This window comes from Buceros rhinoceros, unplaced genomic scaffold, assembly GCF_000710305.1.
Source record: "Buceros rhinoceros silvestris isolate BGI_N320 unplaced genomic scaffold, ASM71030v1 scaffold18199, whole genome shotgun sequence".
NCBI classification, from domain to species: domain Eukaryota; kingdom Metazoa; phylum Chordata; class Aves; order Bucerotiformes; family Bucerotidae; genus Buceros; species Buceros rhinoceros.
In genome coordinates this window covers 45,988-70,055 of record NW_010432302.1, presented here as the reverse complement: position 1 = coordinate 70,055, position 24,068 = coordinate 45,988, and the positions used below count along the sequence as shown (strand labels likewise).

Below are 24,068 nucleotides of genomic sequence, written 5' to 3'. Positions count from 1 at the left end.
TATTAATTAACTATATGTTATTATATTTATATTAATTAACTATATGTTTTCTTTAGAAATTACGGAATTTTTTTTAATCACCTGTTAAAATTCATACGTGATTGGTGTAGTTGCTGTTGTCTTAGGAGCAGATTTGCTTTTTGCTTAGCCAATAGATGTTGGAGTCGTTCCTTTTCAATTTCCAGCTCCAGTTTCTGCAGAAGCAGCTTCTGTCTTCTTTCTTCATACAACCTTGTAGCCTGCTCTGTTTCTTTAGGCCCCGAGTCCATGCTCTCATTCAACCCAGAAGCTTGAGAGCGCCTGGAATAATCACAGGTTTTGTGAACTGGCCCAGAGTGTCTTCTGAGCACCTGGCTGACAGGGTGGTTCTCTTGCAGACTCCCTGAGCTCCCTACGTGCCTGCAGGCACAATCCTGACTCACTTGCTGAGAGCATGTGCTCTGAAATTCATCTGCCCTCTGGTCCACCTCCTGAGCTGTTTTTATGTGGTGAGGGCTCCGCTGCTTGGCTGGGGAAATCACATTGTTACACTTTCTGTGTAAGCCATTTTCTACCGGACATTCCTTCAGATACTCCTGACGGTTGTAATGGATTTCAGTCCTGTATTCATGATTATTCCTGCAAGGCTGAGACAATGCCACACGGGCTGGGCTTTCAGCCCTTGGTGATCTACTGTTCTTGTAAAAAGTTGGAGGTCCCCCAACACCCAAGTAGGAACGATCTAGCTCCAAAGATGGTTGTTGGCATGAGCTGTTCTTACTGGATACCTGCAATAAGAGAAACAATTTCTTGTGAATTACGAAAATTTATCTTTGCTCATTAATTTCACTTGGTAAATGTGTTCTCTCAGAAGTAGACTTGCTGCCTAATGCTGACAGACATGTAGCCAAACCCGAGAAAATCTTTATCAGAAGACAGACACGATTCTGCTATCAAATCTACATTTCATTCCATCAACACAAGTGTAATAAATGTAAAACTACTGCCTGCAGGATCCTCAGTATAAAATGAGTTGCTTCAGAGTATCAAGTAGTTGTGAGCATCTAGGGTTACATAAAATCAACTTGAAGAGTGGCAAAAAACATTAAATGTTAAGGTTTGAAAATGTTTAATTTTGAATACTGAGCCAAAAAATCCATTCAGCCACTATAAATACTCTTTGATTGGCCATTACACAGCAGGAGATTTGATGTAAAACATTTCACCTTGCACTGAATGGGATATTACTTACCTCTGGAAATTTGATGAGAGTTTTTGAAATATCTTTACAGAAACACAGATAAAAACCAACTACTTTCTGTAAAAAATGGTTGTACATCAAAAGCTGTCATTTAAATACAAAACATGTTTAAATTCAGCTATAAACGTAAGTGATTTTTCAATTAAGCTGGGCAAGTGATTATACTCTGATAAAACTCTGAAGAAAGCAAGCAGCTGTAATTCACATTTGTCAACCCAGTGCAAGCAAATTCTAGTGGTTTTGTTACAGTCGTGGATATTATGTAAGAGACATCAAAATCCTACTTACATCCTGGAGTATCTTTGCAATATCTAGGCAGTTAAACATTTGAAATTTCATGCACATCAGAAGAGCAGTGAATGAGGCACGTGAATTTCTTTTGCTAGACCTGTGCATTAATTTCAATAACATACTGAATTTAAACTCCTCCAAGCCCTTGGGACCTTTCACAAAGATCTAGTTCTTTAATTACAGAAGCCAGGTTTGTTAAAGATAACACAACCACTGTAGTGAAAGAGGCTTAGCGGAGAAATTTGGTACCCACTGATGGGAAGAAAAACATCGTTTGCACTCTGGCAATGCTTGCAATAGGTAGGTATTGGAGTGGACACATAGAGTGGAAGACAGTCTGCAAGTCCCAAAACACTAGAATTTAGGGATGCAAGTAAGCGCCCAGTGATGATTAGAAGAGAGATATAAACCAAATCTATGCAGTGTTTATATGTATAATTTAAATTCGTTTTTATAAATAAACAAAATACCAAATATACTCTCCTGCCCTTCAAGACAACCAATTACAAGTTTCTCGTAGACTTCACAGAATGTAAATTAACGTGAATTAGCACCTGAATACTGATGTTATTTCCAGTTCTGTGGATACGACTATATTCCCTCCGCCATGTGATTGAAAGCCAAGGATGTCATGTTTTGCCCCAAAGGGCCCAGTAAGTTGGAGGCATTTGCATTAATGTCAGTGCTAAATGTCTGAGAGAAGTCTGGTGCTTGGACTGGGTGAAAAGTGCAGGACATTAAAATATTTTAAAGTCAGAAGGACTGGCAGGGCAACTGAGCAGAAATGCAACATGCTGCCAAAAAGACAGAGTTTTTTTACTATTCGTATCATGCCATTCTTGTCTGCAACATTTTCTAGACAAATAAGGCTACAAAGCCCTTTTAATCTAAATTAGAAATATATAAAGAGATGACCAGCAACAGGAAGAAATATTGCAGAAAAGGGAAAGTAAGGGAATTCAGTGATTACACACTGTCTCTTGCTTCCTGCCTCACCTGCTTCTGCTAATAAAGCATTTAGGGTACCAACAGAAAGTGGCTTTCAAAGTAGTCAGTTTCCCAGCCCCTGAGGACACCAGAAGGTAGCAGACCTGAAGGTATTCTTAAGAGGATCCTATCAGAGCTGACAGCGTAGGGTGGTCTGCAGAAACCACACCCCCACCCTTCTGCAGCCCATAAATAGAAATAAAGAAAAAAAAAACTCAAAAGATGAAATAACTGAGAATCTCTTCATTTCAGCATTTTGTTTTATTGACTGAAGAGACAAGAGAATGTTAAGAAATCTAAGCACATGAATGAAGATGGTACAAAATAATCATCAGGAGCAGGTTTAAGAATAAAGGTCCACATCGCAAATTAACTTCATGGCTGAGACTCTATTAAGAGTCCCTGAAGGCCCTAAAAGAGAGGTACCAGTTAGCATTTGTTGACCTTGGCCACCATTAAACCTGCCCTGATGGTTTCAGAAATGGCATTGACATTTAAAGACTTCATAACAAGGCAGAGAAACTTCAATGTTATTTCACAGTTACAGTATGTTTGCAGGGGGGAAAATTCTCATTAATGTCATTGAATGCAAGTGGGCTTTTTTTTATTATTATTATTATTCTTTTAGAAGGCCGTGGTCACGTAAGGCAGAAGACTGAGCTCCAGCATGACTTTGATGGCTACTCAGGACTTTGTAGGGTCTAACCCCAAAGAAAAACTAACTCTGGGAGTCAGAAGCTAGGCAACAACTTTTTTAGCAATTTGTATTTTTCTGTTAAAGCTTTAATTTAAAACTACAGCTGGATGGTAGATGCTGCAGGGAAAACGGACTGACATTTACACTTATGAGGATCAGATGAGACCAGAGCTTGCCATGCCAGATCTGTAAGATGCAGGCCAGGTGAAGGGGAAAAGAGGGAAAAAAAAAAAAAAAAGAATTCCAAAGATGCACCTACTACTGTGAGTTTAAAGACACACAAGCATAAGGAACTGGGTAATTTCACAAGATGAGTTTAAGAAAGATATTGCCCATGGGACACACGGAAACCATGACGGACCATGATGGAACAGCTGCGCTTTCCCCTCTGTGGAGCTCTTCCAGGCTTGCTGTACAGTATTTAAAGATACAACTTCCTTTAACCGAGACTTAAACAAACAAACAAACTCAGACTGCTCCTTGCAACATATGGAGTTAATAAGACTTGATCAGATTTGAAACTCTTGCATGGAAACAAGGAGATATTAAAAAATAGTTCAAATAATCTTTAGAAAGGTTTAAACAGGAAGACATGTGAGGAGCTCTACAAAATCTTTACTGCAATTCCAGTAATTTTTGCTCCAGGACTCGGAGCAGAGCTTAAACAAACATCCAATCCTTAAAACTTCCTACAAACAGACAAACAGCATGCCAGTTTTATGCACGCAGCATATTATGATCTCCGCAAATTCTTCTTAAATGCAACTTGTGTGCTCTGCAGTGTTAATTCACAGCACCAGCAGACTGACTGCAGCACACAGGGCTTTGTACTGAAAGCAATGAGCTAGTAACTGATAGATCTCACAGTCTCAACACAGGCACGGTCCTGACAGATCTTACAGGTAGCTCTGCGCGTACAAAACATGTTTAAGAAACAGCTCAAAATCATTACTTCAAGAATTCTTGCACTCTGAGGACAAAAGCTACACTGCCATTACGGTGAAGAGCAAAATTCCTAGAGATGTCAACAGTGTTAGAGTTTAACTCTGAGCACCTGGTTTTGTGCTTTGTAGCTGCAATGTATTTGAATACAGAAAAAGGAGACAACAATCTAAAATTGTTCTCAGTTGTTTCTGGGGTTTCCTTCGATGGGGCAGAAAGAGAGAGAGGAACACGCACTTTCAGAACTAGTCCCTTGTGCCAATCTGAGTGTGGACCCTGGAGGAAGCTAAGAACAACAAACGGAAGCATCAGAGGAAAAATACAGACACTATGAGGTACTTTAAGATGAAGGAAAAATTTCTAAATGGACAAATGAGAGGCTACCATACACACAGACATCTTAAAGAGCATCAAGGGGACATATTAGTGACCTAGCTGACGCAGTCACTGAGGTACATGCCCTAAACCTGGAACTCAGCCACCACTATGTATTGTTGATGTATGAGTGTCATTTGAATAAAGCTTGGCTTTGAGTTTGCAAGGTCTATCGACTGTATGAGCACTTGCTCTTGTCAGTAGAATGAGGAGAATATATCATAAATAAGCTCAGGTAGGATAGCAGGGCAACAGAAATGCCTTTTTAAGAAAAATTATTTCAAATTATAGGACTGTTTGAAGTGCATTACTAGTGATTAAGGAGCTATTCTTTCCAAGAGCCTGTAAGAATTTGTCAAGGAGAATGTAGAAAGGTGAAGATTTTGAAGTAAATTAGCGGGATCTACTAAAGTCTATCAATTTTTTTTTTTAAATCATATAATCCTTCATTAAAATCTCTACCATAAGTAACCTAACATCAGTCATTACAAAGTGCCCATGTAATAGTTCAGCAACTGTCTCTGTCAGTATCTAAGATAAATACAGCAGATAACTCGGAAGGTAAGCTGACCATTTTTCAAGCAAGAAATAAAGAACCGTTTTCTGTAGAAATCATGTATAGCTATGATTGCCATATTCTACTGAATAAAACAAGTAGTCTCAAATAAAAGAAACACTCTCTGAATGACAGACACAAGCCTGTATTTTTCCTGTGAAAACCTACTAAACAGGTGCAGCAAAAAATTAAAAATAAAAACCCCAAAATAATAAAATAGGATCACATCACAAAAATGTGAATCTATAGCTGCTAGCTGACAGCAGAGGAACACCTCCTATGTTTGTGTTGCCTTCAATTTTTTTCTCCTCCTCTTTGTTAAGAGAGGGAATGCCAGGTGCACAAAAAAACCTGCATTCAAAGTGGCATTTGAGCATTTGCTGGCTCTCAGCTTTAAGTATATATTTTGCATTCATAAACGTGCCACCCTTTCCCTCCAGCTCCACAAATATTGTAGATAATCTCTAACAAATGCTTCCCTTTCAGATCAGCAAACTGTTTTTATGCTAGCTGATAAGGCAGTTGTTAAAAATACCGTGCCCTAAGAAAACTAAAGCACCTGTACGTTGAGTTTTGGAAGTCACCGGGAGCAGAATGGCCATAAAGCCCAAAAAGTACCTACATATGGCAATGCAATTCCTGACCACTAAAACTGAGCAAACATGTTTGCTTTCTGAAACAACACTGTATCGTTCCTGTTTGCACTACAGAAAATGCTGCTACGCTGATCTTGACAGCACCACAGTCTAACTATTAACATTCGATGTGCTGCCAACATTACAAAAACGAAAAATCACAATTTTCTGACTTCAATTTTTTACTTCTGCCCTTTATTTTACTGAAGAATCAGTAGTTCAAGACCTAGATAAATATTTCAAAAACTATACTATTTGTGAGCAGAGCAGGTCACTACCATTTCCCAGTGCATTTGGAGTTCATGTGAAATAAGGGCAGAAGAGTGATGAGCTGCATTTTTAACATGGGCATACACAGAATAGTTGTCTAGCTGATAGAGAATGCGTAATGCAACATCTGCACAGTGCGTCTTGCCAAAGCCCATCCCAAATAAATGTAGTGCATTCTCCCTAGTGCAATTAACTCTCGTACTCTGGCAGGTTTTGCTAGAAGATCATCAAGGTAGATTACCTTCCAGCATATGAACTAAATACTTACAGGTGTTATATCATCAGTTATTACTTACAAACTTCTGCATTTAACAAGACATCCAGGCAAATGAATGATCTAATTTATGAATTATTTATAAGAATTTCACAGCATGCTCCTGGCGTCATCCATGGCCTTTTCCAGGTCATATGACACCAATTAGAGCTGAATTTTAAATTATTCAATAACCTGAACTCTCTTGTCATTTAACATATAGATATCAATGCAGTAAACAAGTTAAGTCTAATGGGCCCTGGAGGCTTGCGTTCCTCCGCCCATCAGCAGCAGAGGCTGTATGCTACCACTGGAATAGAAAATAATAGAATGCAGCAGTCAAAAACATTTGCAAGGTTTTAATAAGTTATTTTGGCTCCCTTAGGGATTTTAGTATAACTTACAAGCACTGAATCTAAAACATATTAAAGTCCTTAGCTATGTGCTTTTAAAACAAAATTAGGACATAGCAATGGAGCAAGTCTGACACTAACCCTAATTTAGGCCCTTAATTTGAAATGTAGTAGAAATTATGGTGTAAGCAAGATTTACCATGCACAACTCATTACCTTCAGGCTCTCCTACCGTATAGCCAAAAATAGCCCCTCTCTCAACACATATACACCTGTCTGTAAAGATAAGGCTACACACAGGGAAATGGAAACGTTAATTTAACAGCTGTCAGTTGACAAGTGCACCTCACACTCCTTAGCAACTGGGTGGAGAAGGGAACACTACCATTTTTCTACCCTAACAGCACTGGAGAGAGACCAATGCTCTAGAAACCCATCCAGATTTAGGTATCAGCTTCAAGATGTACCGCTTCAGAAGAGACGTTTAAGGACCTTTGCAGCATCTTATAAAAAAAACACAAGTGGGAGGTTGTTACATTCTCTAAAACACAGACGCAGTAAAAGGCATCTTAAAACCATTGCTTTCCATGATGACTACAAGAAGAACATGAAGATACCAACAGAAAAGGTACTTGAGATAAATCACACAATTAGATGTCTGATTCTGCCTCAGTGTAAAGTCTGCAAGAAATACACAGCAAGCATGCCATATCCTGCCTCCGAATCAGTTGCCCTCCAACGTCTCATGAACCTTCATGACTGAAGAGAAGCGTACAGACCGCCTAGATACTGCTGATCTAGCCTAAGAAGTTCCAGACATACAGTGGAAAAATTCTGAGATTGCACGCAGCTCAGTACAAGCCTAAACTGCGCTGCCGCCTACCACCAAGGGGCTTACTTTTGCAGTATCCATGCCTCAACTTTCTGAATGGTGCTCTAACCTACCCCAGACACGCTCCCGCAGACGGTCACTTGAAGACACCTACCTAGGAGGACTCAGTGACCCCACTCATTGCACACACACATTTTCTCCGCACTCTCACTGCTCTGCAAGGATTAAAAAGTTTCCTCCATCTGACAGCAAGATGAAAAGATGGAATGGGGGATGACCAGTGTATCCTTTTAAACACTAGCAGAAAGTTCTCTAGCTACTGCTGTCAAGATGAATGCCAAAAAACCAATGATGTTGAGAAAACATCACGCCAAATAAGTAAAAACACACCTATCCAAAGTGTCTAGCCAGATTAGGAAAAATAAGGATTTAAGAAAAAGAACATTTTAAAAAAGAAAATGTTTTTAGGAACATAACATTGGATTTGCTTATCAGAGGAGGGGGCTGCAAGAGCACTTTTTTTTTTTTTTTAATCTTTTGAGAAAAATAACAGAGAGTGAAAAAAAGACAACTGCCTAATCTCACAGCACACATTTTAAGAACATACCAAAATAGCTATAAGGGATTTTATTTTGGTTACCAGCCAGATTTAGTTTCATTCCTATGCTGGGCAGCATTTGATTACTTCACATTAAGGGTAGTAACATGTTGGATGATAAGAGGGGAGGTCATATTGGTTTTCATTAAAGAGTAATATCCATATGTATTTGGTCCTTCAAGGTAACTTTCTCAAACTTATTTTAAAAAGCAAATAGTTTTCTACTTGGAACCACAAATTTAGCATATCAGGGGCTACACATGTTCCCAGCTACTGCCAGTCTCTTTAGAATTCAATCAACATTTGCTCCAAAGTCATGCTTTCATAGCTCCAGACACAAGACAAAAGGGCAAGTATACCGTGACCCTTCTAAATAGCACTGATTACTGTGATCAAACAGAAGCCAGATATTTATGTGGATAAGAACGTGTAGAGTTTGATGTGTGAAGATTACCACAGGAGTAGACATTGAATCAGCATTTGCCAACGTGTACCTCACCAAGACAGACAATATCACCTTTCCCCTGTATTTACAGTAGGAATAACTACTGGTATCCATTGGCCAGCGATGAATTTTAAGTAACAGACACTGTTCACACAGAAAGATTACCAGAAAGTTTTCCTTCCCTCCTAAGGTGTCTCCTGCAGAGTCCCTCGGGTAGGGATATTGGCTTTGAAATACCTTTGCTGCACAAAGAAAAGGATGGAATCTGAGAATTAAAAGCATGTTCAGAAGTAGGGACAGTGTTTTGGGGAAAAAACAATCAGAAAGTTATTTAAATAATACAGAATTCCCACAAAAGCAAACCCAGGAAATCTTTTAGAGTGGAAAGGTGTGCCCAAGTGAGCACATTCTGTCAGGAGTGTCCTTGCACAAAGAGTCAGCCAGCATTTAGATTCTGCTAATGATCCCATCTCTGGGAAATAATTCATAAAAAGTAAACAGTAATTTTCATGTGCCTGCCCTTTTGATCTTACATTTGTAGGGAGTATTCTGAGGCTAGCTGTGTGCGCCCCCGTGGCTCTGGCTGATTGACCTCTAATCTGCCCCTCAAGTAACGATCATGCCAAGGAATGACAACAAGAGTTGCAGACATTTCAATGCAATCCCATTAAAGACAAGCTGACTCACTTCATCTTGTCAAAGAAGTTTCACATATGAAATAAAAGCTTTTTAGAAGGACTTTTTTATTTTTTAATGATGCTGTTCTTCAGAACAAAGACTGGAACAAGACTAACCCACCAGCATCTGACTGGTACATAGCTTTACATTAACTGGCCAAACACTAGTGCAAGACAGAACAACAGGCAGCTACATGAGTATGTGTTAAATAGTCTTGGTCGCAGAAAATTAAGAAAATCCTCTAGAATAATCGAGTTAGAACCATGGTACTTGACCTCTCCACATTTCAAAACAGTATATATGCCACTTACTAGAAAGCAGTCGTCTAAAGGCTTAGGCACGGACCGCTCATGGTTTCATCAGCTTTCAGAACACAGCTTGCATGCTTTTATACCACATTAATCCACGGTAAACACGAGATGGTATATATCTATATATGGGGTAACTTGTCCCTGCCACTAGGAACAAAGCTAAGAGATAGAATAGCCAATGCAGAGCAGCTGACATGCAAAAACTTGCTGTTAATGCTGAAACTTGCTGTCATGCCAAGGGGACTGAATTACCAGGAGCAACTTCTTTAAATAAAGGAGTGAGCATACTACAAATTATCCTGCTAGAGTACACAGAAATGGGAACACAGACTATTTCTATTTTACATTAACACTAGAAAACCACACATGCTCCCAGCACGCTGAGGGGTACGATGTCGCATACAGATGGATGAACTAGTAGATACATAGCACTGGGGTTGCTACCAAGGCACTTGAAACGCTTAGTCTTTTCCCTGAATGGTGGTAGAACTCCATCACAGGCAGCTACCATATATATTATTCTTCAAGTTCCTGCTCCAGTCTTTCAACAACTAGTTCATACACCTGTTTAGTTAGACTTTTGTCAGATTCTCTTGCATTGGCAAGTACTCCATTTCTTAGCAGCTGGTTACATAGAAAGCCACAGAATGGTAAGGGTTGGAAGGGACCTTGGGAGACCATCTAGTCCAACCCCCCTGCTATAGCAGATTCTCCTAAAGCAGGTTGCACAAGATCATGTCCAGGTGGGTTCTGAATACCTCCAAAGAAGGAGACTCAACAGCCTCTCTGGGCAGCCTGTTAAGTCCATGAATGTGCAAATGGCACTACATGAATGGAAAGGATGTGAACATTTTTGGCTGAAAACACATACATCTGGAAATTTTGTGCGAAACAGAACCACCCCAGAGAATATCCACCTAAGGGTATTCACAGCATGGTATCTCATGATCTGTTACCTAATATGACAGTCTCCACATTGGAAGTGTCTCCTAAGACCTCTGAGCAACACAGGCACAATATCTCACTTGAGTCTGGAAGTGTCAGCTCACTGAACCTGATTTGAGGTCCTCTTGGCATACAGGCTGTGATTTCAGTGAGAAAGGAGACACTATCTATTTGGCAGGCTTGAAATACTGCAGACAAGTATGTAACTAAGGAAGGATTGCAGGAAAACCTGAATCGAGGAATAGCAGAAGGCATGGAGCAAATAGAAACCCTCTCATTCCCCAGGAGTTTACCTTTTGAAGATCACCATGAAGATGCTGATTTCAGAATACTCTCGCCACACTTGAAATGCCACTGAGGATGTCCCAGCAGACCTTCTGTCTATGGCTGAGATTCCTTAAGAGCTGAGGTCATTCTGCAGTGGGTTTAGTACTGCTGAAGGTAGCAAGAGCTGACAGATAGGGAAGTGACTTCTGATACAAAGATCAACTTCCTCTTGACCCATGGAAATGATCTTTTATAGTCCTGCTTGATATCATAAAGTAGAGCAATAGAATCATAGTTATTATTTGCATAAAACGGTCCTAGATGTGGTGTGAAGCAGTTTGACAGTCCATCCTGATGGGTCTTAACTGCAGAATATTGATATAAAAGCTCTTCTATAGTTACCATAGGCCATTAGGTTGCCTGAATGGACATCCATCACTACCAGCTTGTGTGAAGGAGAACATTAAGTTAAAAGGGCATGACCAAGCATAAATTGAAAGGCCCTCCACTACTCCAGGGCAGCAGTGACCTTGTGAAGCAATTGCCTTCACTTCAAGACACTGCAGTCTGGACAGACAGATCAAGAAAAACACACCCACAGGTTTATTACAGCAAGTTTAGTTTAGAAAAGCTCACAAGTGTCAGCATTTGCAACAGTCCGAGTGAAGACCTTGCCAAAAGCTGGGCCCTTGCCATAAGTACACAAAAATATGAAAAAATTAAGTGTTTGTGGTCTTAAATTATAGTTAGCAAATCACTATGCTCTGCTTACCAGCTGAAGGAGAGGGGAGACAGAAGGAAAGTTTGCAACTATGAACCCCTACAGTACAGTCTCTCCAAGTTAGAATGGAGATGTAGACCTTTCCTTTTAAGAGATCCATTATTTTATTGTGCTGTGCCAATCTAAGAACACTGGCTCTGCAGCTCGAGCAAGTGTTACATACCTCTTGTGCTCTTTCCAACTGGTACCCTAACAGCTGTGCATTAAAAAAAAAAAAAAAAAAAATCTGTTCCCCACTTGATTAATGTAGCAGATATAAGACATCCAAAAATTGGCATTAATTATTCTCAACTACAGAACCAATTTTTGAAGGGATATTTTTTTTCCTCAGGGAAAAATGTAGAAGATTGTATTTTTATATTTCACCTTTGCTTTGGTTTATCATTTCCCAATTTGTGAACTCAGTATGTACAGTAAGCGTGCACAAATGCAGAAAGCAGAAACAGCTCATGATGCAGAAAGCACAGACAGCCTACAAAGTCAAAAGGTATGAATTTTTGAAGTTCTGACAAAATTCTAATGCAGAGTGGAAGGTTCCTCTATCTGGGTTCCCAGGCCATGTCTTCGGATAGAGTTCGTTAATAAGTGTATTCTGAGTACCAGGCTTAAGCCTTCCTTATTCCATCTGAAAGAGCTGCACTTCAGCTCTTCTTCTTAAACTCTGGATTCAAAGAGTAGTAATTCTTTGAGGCTGAAAATCTCTAAAACGACTCAGTGCCAACTTTAACAGGAACAAAATTAGGTCAACAGTAAAATTCACTCCCTCCAGGAACTGAGTTGAACCATCCAGTTGAGCACAGAAGAAATTCTCACCACATGTTTCTATATATCTGTAAAGTACCTCTGGATTTGCAAATAGCAAAAAACAAACAAACAAACAAACAAACCCGAACTTATTTCCAAATATTATTGTGGAGCAGAAAGCCCTGTCCTACTAGAGAAGCAAAAAAAAGGAGCTTGAGCCTCCCTCACAGTTACATATTAAATAAGTGCACCTTTTTAAGTGCCACAAACTTGACAGGAGAGAAGGAGATGAAGTTGAAAGTATTCAGAACTGAGTGAAAAAAAGGAAGGGTCAAGAGTACAGAATACAGCCAAATCACACTGGTTCAGTCCGATATTTAAAATGGGTTTTCTTTAATTAGCTGAACTGTAATACAAATTAAAACTGAATTTCTTGTTCACAATATATTCATTGGAAGGGAGGGGATGCAGCTGGCTATTTCCAGAGCAGATCAAGCTAAAACAGTCTCAGTTCTGCAGGAGTGAACAGGAGCCAGTTTCCATCCTTCTCAAAAGACTGAAAAGCAACTTGGCAGCAGAGAGTCTGATTGCAAGCTCCATCTCAGAAATACTTAGGAAGCACGACAAACCTGTGGCAATTGTGACTGAACTCATTAAAATCACTACAGATTATTTAAAGCCCTCATGCCTGATATCCAGGTCCTTTATTATGGTTTAAATGCCTAAGAAAAGAAGCTGTAGACATAGGGCAGAAATGAGGGCTTTAATACCACAGATGATGGCTGAATGACCAGTAAAAAGAGCTTGGTGCCACACAGTATTTTTGGCATGAAATGTTGAACAGGACACATTTTAGAACTTCACTTTGTTTTTGAAATCTTTTGCTTTCTGATGACAGAACTGTTGATGATACAAATGCCTAAGCCCAGCTTTTAGTCTGGATAATGACCAGAAGCAAAGTAATCACATCTCTTGGATCAGCATCTGTTTCATGATACGAGATAAGATTAATAGTTTCATGCTGATTTGCCATTTCCTAGAGTGGTGTTAAATTACAAATTTACAGGGAGGTGGGAGCAAATGTGTACTGTATGAACCTCTTAGAAAAGGGCAAAACCAAAGCACAGTTATCATAAGATAAAACCATAAAACAATCACAGCCCTTGGGGGACCAGCAGCTCTGTGCAGCCTCTCATGTCTCAGATCATCATAGGGTGCCTGGTTATTTCATGATAAGATTATCTAATGTTAATCTCACCACTAGAATTGCCTGTAATAAAAATGTTACCATCTCTCTAATTTTAATTACTGGGTTCCTGAAGATAGCTACTTCAAATCTGTTAAAAAAAAAAAACCAAAACAACCCACCCACAAAACAATACTCCCCATGGTTTCTCTGAAGCTGGGAGTACTTCAAATATCAAACTTGTAGACTGCATAACTTTCAATGTCTTTAATTCTGTGATTATTAACTTCTCTCTTCCTCTTCATGTAGTCATGCTGACACAGGGCAGTATTAAATGCATACAGGATAACACAATTTCTTCCATTTCATTTCAGAAACCACACCAAAAAATGTTAAACAACTCTAAAGAAATCCATAATGCACCTATATATACGCATTACTGAAACAATGAAGAAGGGGAAAAATTATTTCTTAACCCAAAATAGTCAGTGTAATACCAGAGAAAGTGGCAGCCATCACTGTAACAACTTCAACAACAGAAGCCTAAAAGCTGATTCCCTGGATGGAGTTTCTGTGGAGCAATCTCTTCAGAAACCCACCAGTAACTTACTGAAGAGATAATCTCAAGCATGAAGTTATATCAAGTGGTGTTATAACACACACACACACACACCCCCCCCTCCTTGCTTTATAATTCTCATACCTGTAAAGCTTTTTCAACAACATCTTTCTCCCACTTTTCAATGCACAGTTAGAAATGACTGCAGAGTCAGGCAAGCTCTTTACAGTCATAGGACTTTAACTGCAGACAAGAAATTTAAAAAAAAAAACATACTGTGAAAAAACCCTTCAGGGAAACAGTTTTCAGAGGCACTGGGGGGTGGGGGTTCCTCAGGATCAACAGGAAATGCAATACTAAATAGGAGAAAAAAATAAATAAAAGAAAAGGCCGAAGAACTCAGACAATTTCAAGAACCTCCCTTTGTATCATGAAACAGCTTGATCTGGTCTAAACCGCTCTCTCACCAGGGATCCCAGTTAACTCACTGATAGTCCCCAGCTTGGGCCTGGCTATATTTTAATCAAATCTTATTGTAATCGAAATAAGGACATAGTGTTAAAAGAGAGGGATACAGAACATGTCTCTTTCACAAGAGCTGTAACATGGTAAAAACCAAATAACTATGTCCTAATCACACTGTCATCAGGTATTATCCTAGTATTGTAATTTTCTGAAGATGAAACGAGAGAATAAGAACAGTTGAAGACAATTTAAAGAATAGATTTGTCATGTTACTCACTAGTACGAAACAATTTGCTTATACATCAGTTATTTTATATATGCATACATAATCTATCGTCTGCATTTCTCTTGTGCTTTTAGTATAAAAATGGTTAGAGAAAAATCTAGATGCGTATTTCTCCTGAGCTCAACAGTTCCTGCTGTTTCTTTCTCACCTGAAGTCATAATCCTGTCTTTGACATCATAATCATTTGCACAGCCACCAATTGAGATGTCACAAATGGAGGATTATGGCCAGGTGGGGAATAAGCAGCAGGAGCAGATGAACTCTTAAGAAACAAAAATCTTGTTTTCATGCAAATGTCCTTCATAATAGAGAACAAAAGAACAAAGGAAGAAAAATACAATGGAGAGAAAATACTAGAAGCCAGATTGCTTCTAAATACATGATCTCCCTGAAGCTCCTTCTGTGGAATCAGCTGCTCGTTAACAACTGCAAAAATCATTACAAAAATAAAACAAAACTTGACATCTGATGATTGAACCCACCTCACCCCTCCCCACCACCACAAAGACACCAGTTTCTATTTAACATGAAATCAGCAGAAATCAGAGGTATTTTGAGAGAACTTATAACCTTTAGAGGTATTTATATACATTATGCCTGAAGATTCCTGGCAGGAACTAAAGACTGTTATCCTTGTTCTAGAGACAAAGACTCTGAGGTCAAGGAATATACAGGACCTATCTGAATCTTATTTACTATCAGATTGCTCAAGACACACACATTAAAAAATTCAAAGCCAAAGTGTCCCAAATTTTGGAGGAACAGAAAACCCATAGGTCCGGTTACAGTCCTATAGGAGGCTACAGAAGGGCTACTCTGGATGAGCAGTTTCAAAGTGTTAAGATAATTATGAACAATTATATTTTTTAAAATCATTCATAAACTAATCTGTCTGAAACTGATTCTAGTGATTAATGCAAACACCAGTATGCACTCACTGAAAAAAAAAAAAAAATCAAAACTGCAATCTAAACCCAAAATAATAGTATCTTTACATGTAATGAGAAATCCAATCAGCTACATTGATATCACTCACAATATAATGTTGCTGCAGAAAACATCTACCAGAATTTTTTCTGGTTCCATTTCTAGTCTCTTCTTTTATTCTGCTTTGGGTCAGCAGTGCTAAATTGCAAACTGTTTAAATTGCCAACTGTTTAAATTGCCATGTTCTTTGCACTGCTGCTACACCCATACCAGCAAAATTGGTGTTTCTGCACCAGTCTAATTAATAAATATGAGAAATTCATTTTTTGAAAGAGTAAAAACCTGTGGTGCTTCAGATACTTGTGTTCTGCCTCGCTATTGCCTGTGATGATGCTGAACATATGCCTTTAAATGTAACAGCATAGACAGCTCTAACAATTTCATCATCTGCCTGTATTCTAGTTCCCCTACAGTCTTCTGGTCATACCCAGTCCGGATCTTGTCACGGCACAGCAGCTCATGTCCTCAGCATGAAAGCAGAGGAGGAGCTTCAGCATGACAGTTGTGCCTTATGTCCTCTTATTTTCCCTTCTCCAATTTATGGTGCTGAAGGATCAGGACAGTTTCAAGTTCATCTGAGCTATCCAAACAGCTTCCCTGTAAATAAATGTGCCATTTGACAAAGAAGTTAATTCAGCCGAAAAAACTTCTTGGCTTTGACAATAATCAGCTTATGTTGTGGAAGCAACTGTCCCCCCACTTTCCTCCAAATCTGAAACAAATACAAGCACATTTATAAACAGCATTCTAGATTTAAACACTAACAGGCATGAAAGCAGACTGCTAACAACACATGATAGTTTGGATATCTGTACAACACAATTACACTTGAAAAGAACCTGAGTATGACAGATGATATTTATTCATGACTCCAAGTAAATGAGTTGATTAATAACTCAAGGCTAACCTAGGATTTTACACTTGATGGACATACAACTAAATAGGCTAACTAGTTATCACCCAAACTGTAATTGCTCTCAAGTTGTGTTTAGCTTTGAAATCTGCTGTTTCCATTTCAGACCTCAAAAAAGCTTGCCTGGCCAGAACCTTATTAGTTTTCCCAGGCATACCAGTCCAGTTTAATAAAAGATATTACGTCTAACTAAAAATCTTGTCCTGCATTTGCTTTTATTAGGTATAAAAATTATGCTGTATTTTTTTAAATAGAAGCCTTACTCATCCGCAATGTGTTTCTGAGTATCTTCCTTAAACCTGTGGCTTTCAAAGTCCAGCTGGTAAAAGAACATTTTGCTCTTGTATAAATATATTAGTAAAGCTGAAATTCTATATTCAGAAAGCAGGTATGGATATTTATGATTGACCTAAAGAAAATTGCTTTACAGAAAATACATTTCAACTCCTCCTTCCATTTTTTATAAAGGATGATAGGCAGTTTGTTACATTAGCAACCACTCTGAATGTGCCAAGTGATGTTTTACTGTGTTGATATGCCTTATTAGTGGCAGTTACCATACTCACAAAACTTTCTATTCATACCAAAAGTGACAGACACAGAAGGACGTGGTCAAGTTAGGAGCAGAAAGCAAGCAATGTGGAAGTCATAGCTTTATCTTCTGTGCTGAAGCTTCTCATCTAATGGGAAAACACTGATATTTTTAGTTTTCACTTTTCTAAGAATTCACAAATCTGTTCTGAAAGCAAAAATTCTATCATTTTTGAAAGACCAATGTTGTGTTTGCATTCCATCTTTACTTCTAGGTGGAGGAGAGACAGGTTAGAATAAATTCTACCCTAAATATACATCCAGAACCTGTATTTCCTTAACACCTTTGTAAGGTGAACAGCACTCATGCTGAGAATTACCCACTGAGAATTCTAAGACACAGCTTCTAGATGACATACTGCAGCAACGGATAACGGACACTCTAGGAAGAGGTTGATTGCAGAACAACAGTTAAAATACTTCAAAACCAAGGAGATAGCAAACCTTTAAGAATGAAAAAACCTTCCTTTAGAAACGTAAGGGACAAACTACATTACACTCTGTTCAGGATAGAAGGAACAGAGGGTACAAAACCATAGCTGTGAAACCAAGGACAGAAAGCCAGTCCAGCCACACCTGTGTAGTCTGAAGTATCAGGGGGTTTCATTCCTAAAGGCCATCGGTGTCTGCTGTTACAGGGGAAAAAAGGTCTGCCAGGTAACAGTATAACTGATGTGCCTCCCAGCCAAAAATCCTTACTATTACAAAACTGATTGCTAAGCAGAGCTTTAAATAAAGTTTGGAAGTGAAATGCTCTCAAATGTTAGCCTGTGATTTCTGAAATTAGAGGTCAACTCTATTACCTCTTGATGCTTGACTTCTGAAATTCCTTAAAATACGGCACTCGCTTCCCATTTTCAGGAACACACCCCAAGCAGTCAAGCATGTGGAGGCAAAAGAGGTGTCTCTTCATCTGCCATGTGAAGCTTTATTTTTCTCACAGATAAATTACAACTGGTTTTCATAACAGCAGTCCCTGCGCGTATTTGAAATGCACTTCTATTTTCCACATTGCAGAGCTGCCTGGCTTAGTAAATATATGCAATTTAGATTCAAAACTATAGTTCCAGGCACTACATATTGAGAATTTTGTACTACTGACAATTAACGCCTTTTTGAGCAACAAATTAGAAAACTATGTCTTACATGTATCAATAGGAGTTTTCTTACACTCCGTTTTAAAAAAATATCATGCATACAGAGTTGCATTTCAGTTTCTTCTCTGGCTTGTAATAAGAGAATATGAATTTATTTCAATTCATCTAAAGAAACTAGCTAGAACTCTGTGAGTCTCGTATTTTGTACTGAAAATTGTATGTGTTCAACTGCATCAATATCAACCTCTGAATTCAATTCTGTGACTGCAAAAAATTGGCACCTGTGTGCTGTACTCATGTTACTTCCCAAGTAGAATAATTACAGTAATAGTCATAATTTCTTCTAGCACAGAAAACTACAGTCCCCATATCAGAGTTATGAGGAAAATAAACGAGGTTATGATAATAGCTGGAAGGGGGGAACAAGGGCTAAATAATGCTTTGAAGCTGTTCTCTCTTGGAGAGCTCTATTCCAGCCCACAATCTCCATTATCCCATGTACATGGAAGGGAAACACTTCTCTTCTGGAACTGTCTGCTCAAGGCAGGAGGAGGCTAAGGCGGTATGCAAAATTTTCTTAGGCCACATGAAGAGGAAGCTTGGAACAGATAACTGGAATTGAGCTTTTCCTTCAAAGTTTACCTTCCAGGCTCCTTGTCTGCTCTTGCCTTAACAGCATCATCCCTCCAGTTACTCCTACTTATCTTTACACAGGGATAATCCTGCATTGTCTGGAGTTATTCCATCTCGCAAGTGACATTTGTTCTAGGCATTTCTCTTGTATTTCACAATTAATCTTGCCTGACATCACTGAAAAAAAGGCCTTTCTTCATTAATCTTTCAGCATCACCCAACAATGTATTACTTAACATTAATCTTCCTGTTTAAAAGCCTCTAAATACGCTAGTTTCTCAGAAGTTGCTACACCTAGCATTGCTTAGGTGCACACCTATCACCAATTCCTTCAACACAGGTGCAGATCCGTAGCTGTTTGTGACCTGGACCTTTGGACAAGCCAAGGATAATCTGGCTCAATAGTTTTTCAGTAACATAAAAGTGCTGTACCGGGTCAGAGAAAGCACCAGCCCAGCTCAGTGGCTCGTCTCTAGCCTGCTGCTTCTCAGCAGCGACAACGATGACAAGGAGGAACTGCTCTAGACGTAGAAGTGCCACCATCCCAGGGACTGCCCACAATTCCTGCATGGCCTGGCAGCCAACCCAAAGGAGTGCTGCTGGGATGAACCATAGGGCCCGGCAAGTATTGTCTGCTTTATATAACTGAAGAGAAAGAAAGAAAGATATAAAACCCCAAAATCAGCGGGGCTTGGGACTCTGAAGAACTACCTGCATTTCCCACCCAGATGACAGAGTGAATATCGGATCTTATGCAAGCCATTTAACCTCATATGGTTAATTTATTTTTTTCAACACAACAACAGCTATTACTGAATGCTTACTGAAGTCGTATAAGAAATTGGGCAAGAGTTTTGCTCTCTGCTTGGTGATATAACCTCACAGCTTCTGTAGCTTTGTCTTTCCCAGGCTGATCAGTTACCAAGGTTTGAATGCTGCAGTAAACCTAAAATTAAGGCTGCAGTGGAAGTGGCCTAACAGAAGGCTAAGGAAAGTGTTTTGAAATGACTGTTGGTTCTTACTCCTCTCCCACTCCCTTAGGCCTCACATACAGTCACCCACAACACTAAAGGGAGAGCCTAGACCAAATTTAACCTAGCCAACTGAGATGCCAGGACAGGCCACAGAAGACTCAGGGACAGAAAGGCTTCATCCTGAAATCATCAAGCTATCTCAAAAAACACTTGAAACAAATATCTCAAACAGAACTAATCTGGGACATGCCTTTCATTTTTGCTATACATTAACCATAAAGAAAATGGAATTAGAAACAAAGCTTTTTCTCCTTCTGTATCTTACTTGCTGCACTCAGAATATGTCTCTGCTCCAAATTCAGATTTAAACTTTGGACATTACGCTTCAGAAAGTAAAACTAATGTGGAAAAGATCAAAAAGAGCTTTCAACATGCTATTTAATACAACAGCTTTTGCCTTCCAAGTAAAGATGGAATTAGTGATTCAATAAGCCAAGCGATGAGAGGATTCTATTAGGTTGGGGTTTTTTTCCTGTGGATTTCAGGAGTTCACATGCATTATTAGGGATTATACCATGTGATTTCAGGGAATTCCACTAATTTTAAAATGTCTCATTTTCTAGAAGCTACAAGAATACATAAATGGAGGAAAAATTGAAAATAAGTATCACTTCATAAGGGCAATGAGTGAGTCAGGCTGCCTGCTTATAAGAGGGAGACCAAAAAAATCATAAACATTTTTAGAAAGAAAACTTCAATCCACTAATGTTTGAAAGGAGCATATACAAGCCAAGTTCAAATCAAAGTTCTGGGTTCAGGTTGTTTGGGCTGTTTTTAAACTTTCATACTACAAAACCCACAGAGAAGTATTTTGCAACTGTTTCTCCAGCACAGTATCTCCCCGGGACTGGAGTGGTGCCAAGAATCCTCTGTTCCCACAAGGCTTGGTCTCAGTTACAGAAACCTTCCTACAGTCACTTTTTGAAAGTAACTTTCAAAGTCTTTCTTATATTATAAATATACTAAATGCACCAAAATATAATTTTCTCTAAATAAAATGGTACTCATCAAATCTTCAACCTATTATCCCACATTCTCCTTCGGAACAGACATGTCAATAGAACAGCATCATTAATCAATCTAATAGATTTTGTGTGTATCCACAATGAATCTACCCTACAATAAATTGGTTTGAGTCATTTAAAAACTACTATCTTAATGTTAGGAAAGAAAAATTAATTTGATGTATTCCCCCTCCCCTTAAAGCACCTTGGGCAAGGGCTAAGCATTAAAGAGAAAAATAACCAACAGCTGTATTACAGCAATCAAAGCTAAATGAAAATGACTGATCAATCCAGAGGAGAAAATAAAAAAGGCATCTTTCTTCATAGAATACACACAAAGATTTTAACTCAAAAGTTTTCAACTGTGTCAAATGTGTTACAGTGATTAAACAAGCAGACAGGGTGCCAAAACTGAAGGCAGTTAAAACACCCACCCTTTTTCGATCTTTCTCTCTAGATTACCAGAGCATTTAAAACTGTATTCTTTTACAAAGACTGTTCTAGCAAGAGCACCATAGGAAATGATGACCCAGAAATGGTGTGTGGATTTCTCTGCTGGTATCTACAGCACTGCAAGAAGAGAGCCCAGGACTCTCTCCTTCCTCCTTGCATTAAGCAGGAATTTGCAATTCCTTTTCAGAAACTATTCCCATTACACTTCCTCCTCAATGCATGCAGCATTTTCTTCCCTTGGATGAATCCCAGCTATGTTGTACTGCATCTCAGACTCATATCAGCTCATTTTAAAAGCTTGTTTTCCTTTGTGACATGGTTGTGCCTGAAAATACGGTTACCATTTAATAATATCATAATTCACTACAATTTGATCACGACACTGAGCAATTGCTTAGCTCAAATTATAAAGAATGAAGAAGGTTCACCGGCAGATAATTTTTGCTGGCCATAAAAAAATACAACCCTGACATTAAAGCAACATAGTACCTTTGAAAGGTGCTACTCTTTGACCAATTTCAGAGTCAAGAACACTCAGCATTACCAGTATTAGTTCAAGCCCATGTCAAATCACTTTATCTGAATATATATCTAAACATGTAAACTAAGCTACAAATATAACTGAAAACAGCAAGAGCATAGAACAGAATTAAGTGGGCCAGTTTCCCAAGCCAGAGGGTCACCTGAAAAGGAGTAGCAGATCACCCTTCCACAGGCTAACCAAGAAGTCCTTCAGAAGAATCCCAAGACAGTATTCCCTTACACATGAAGGCATACAAACCTGTCCCTAACTCTTCTGATACCGTAAGATCACCCTAAGAAGTTTCCCCAAAGTAACTTTTAGACTACACCTATCATTCTGTTCAAATCAATTCTCTCCAATGCATTGCACAAAGGAAGACTGACTGAGATACAGCTGGCATCAATGACAGCACCATGAAAACTGAAAAATTACCTCTAAAAGGGTTTGGGAAGAAAATGCTCAGCACTGTATTTCATATCACTGAGCCTGAGACAGAGCATGCTGTTCTATAATGCTCTTTCAAAGTACTACCATTAAAAAAAAATTAAGATGCATTAATGATAGACAGTAATTTACATCACCAGTGAGCCAGTTAAAAGACAAACATTTAAGAGGCAAAACATCACAGTATGCTCTAAGAGGTTAACAACAAATAATAGGCAACTGTGTAATATGATGAAACAGGAAGTAAGGGCTATAAAAACGCATTCTGAGAGCAAACCACAAAAGAAGCCTTCCATGTGAAGCAACGGAAGACAACTTTCATGCTATTTAGGCTAGACAAAAAATGTTTAAAAAGAGATGTGGAAGGGGAAAAATCATGTAGCAGGAGATAAAAGTTTAGGCACACACATAGACTGAGAATTTAAGGATTTGATGAAGTACCATAAGTAAAACCGGAAATCTGGGAAAAGCCCAGAAAATTGGAGGGGGAGGGTGCGGGGGTAGAGGGTGGACAGAGAAAGAAAAGGGTAGAGAAGTTCTTTTGTCTCTAACATTTCTAATTTTTATATACTTCCTTTGATTTGATGAAAGAAAGCCCATCTCCAAGTACAATTAACAACCACACTCGGAGGCAATAAATATGGATTGAAAGTGGAACACCTAATAAGAAAAGAAAGTCTTGCTCTTTCCTGCAAATGGAGGATGATGGCAATTCAAATGAAAAAACCCATAGCAAACAATATTCATAATATACGGTTTCTGCAGGCTACAGAAATCATTGCGAGGTGCTGTATACTGCAGAGTTTTATGACATTTTTTGGCTGAGTTCATGATTAGGAGATTACATAAGCTGTTTATTACTTGCTGCAGCCTATGGAGCGCAAAAAATGAACTGGTCATTTAATTTACACTAAATTTGTACCAGATAGCAGAAAAAAGCAAAGCAACTCACTGAAGACAGAGCAAGCATTAAAATGCTGCAACTGAGAAAACAGCACGATTTTCCAATATCGTGTTGTACAGAGAAAAGAAGTAGTTTGGTAAAAGACAATTAGTATAAAAAAGCTCTTGAACTGTGTCTGGACCCATGGATTAATGCCTAGCAACAGAAATGTCTGCATGTGTATTCACATGCACGCATGCATGAGCATAGTGGTTGTGGATGGACAAGGGAAGAGCTTGAGAACAACGTGGGGGAAGGGAGGAAAGAACGGCAATTTGGTTTTCATGTTTCCCCAAAGTCTCAACTAGAACTAATCAAAATGAATTCATCTGAATGTCTGTGATGGCCAAAAATTTAGTCACACACAGTCTGGCTGTCCAAATGAATGGTGAGGAAAGGGCTCACATCAATCAGCTTCATCTAAGAAGATTGGCACAACTTCAATAGGGATTGACAGAGTTCAGTGTCTGCCAGACTGATGAGCCAAGCACCAAGCTGAAAATGTTCTGACTATTCATAATGACATTGCAGTCTCGGGCCTTTGATTAATTAATTCAGGAACTAAAGCTTTCAGTTATTGTAAGAAGGATATTTAAGGTATCTGCCTCTCACCCTTTACAGCATGTGAAATCCAGAGCCCACTGCTCCACACTCAAGCCTGCGCTGGTACCATCACTGGAATGCCTTTGACTGGAGCTACACAGGGTCTCACGTACACTCTGGTTCACCCACCCCTCCCAGCTCTCTAAT

The 24,068-nt window shown here is 39.0% G+C and overlaps 1 protein-coding gene across 1 annotated transcript in view; it reads right to left on the bottom strand.

Moving 5' to 3' along the window:
* Window positions 1–77: 77 nt before the first annotated feature.
* KIAA1328 (KIAA1328 ortholog) overlaps window positions 78–24,068 on the bottom strand; it is a gene marked incomplete at its 5' end in the record, with an annotated part of 46,037 nt that continues 22,046 nt past the window's right edge. Inside the window, one exon of the mRNA XM_010143731.1 lies at window positions 78–767. Within this exon, the coding sequence (XP_010142033.1) occupies window positions 78–767 (690 nt within the window). The remainder of the gene's footprint in view (window positions 768–24,068) is intronic.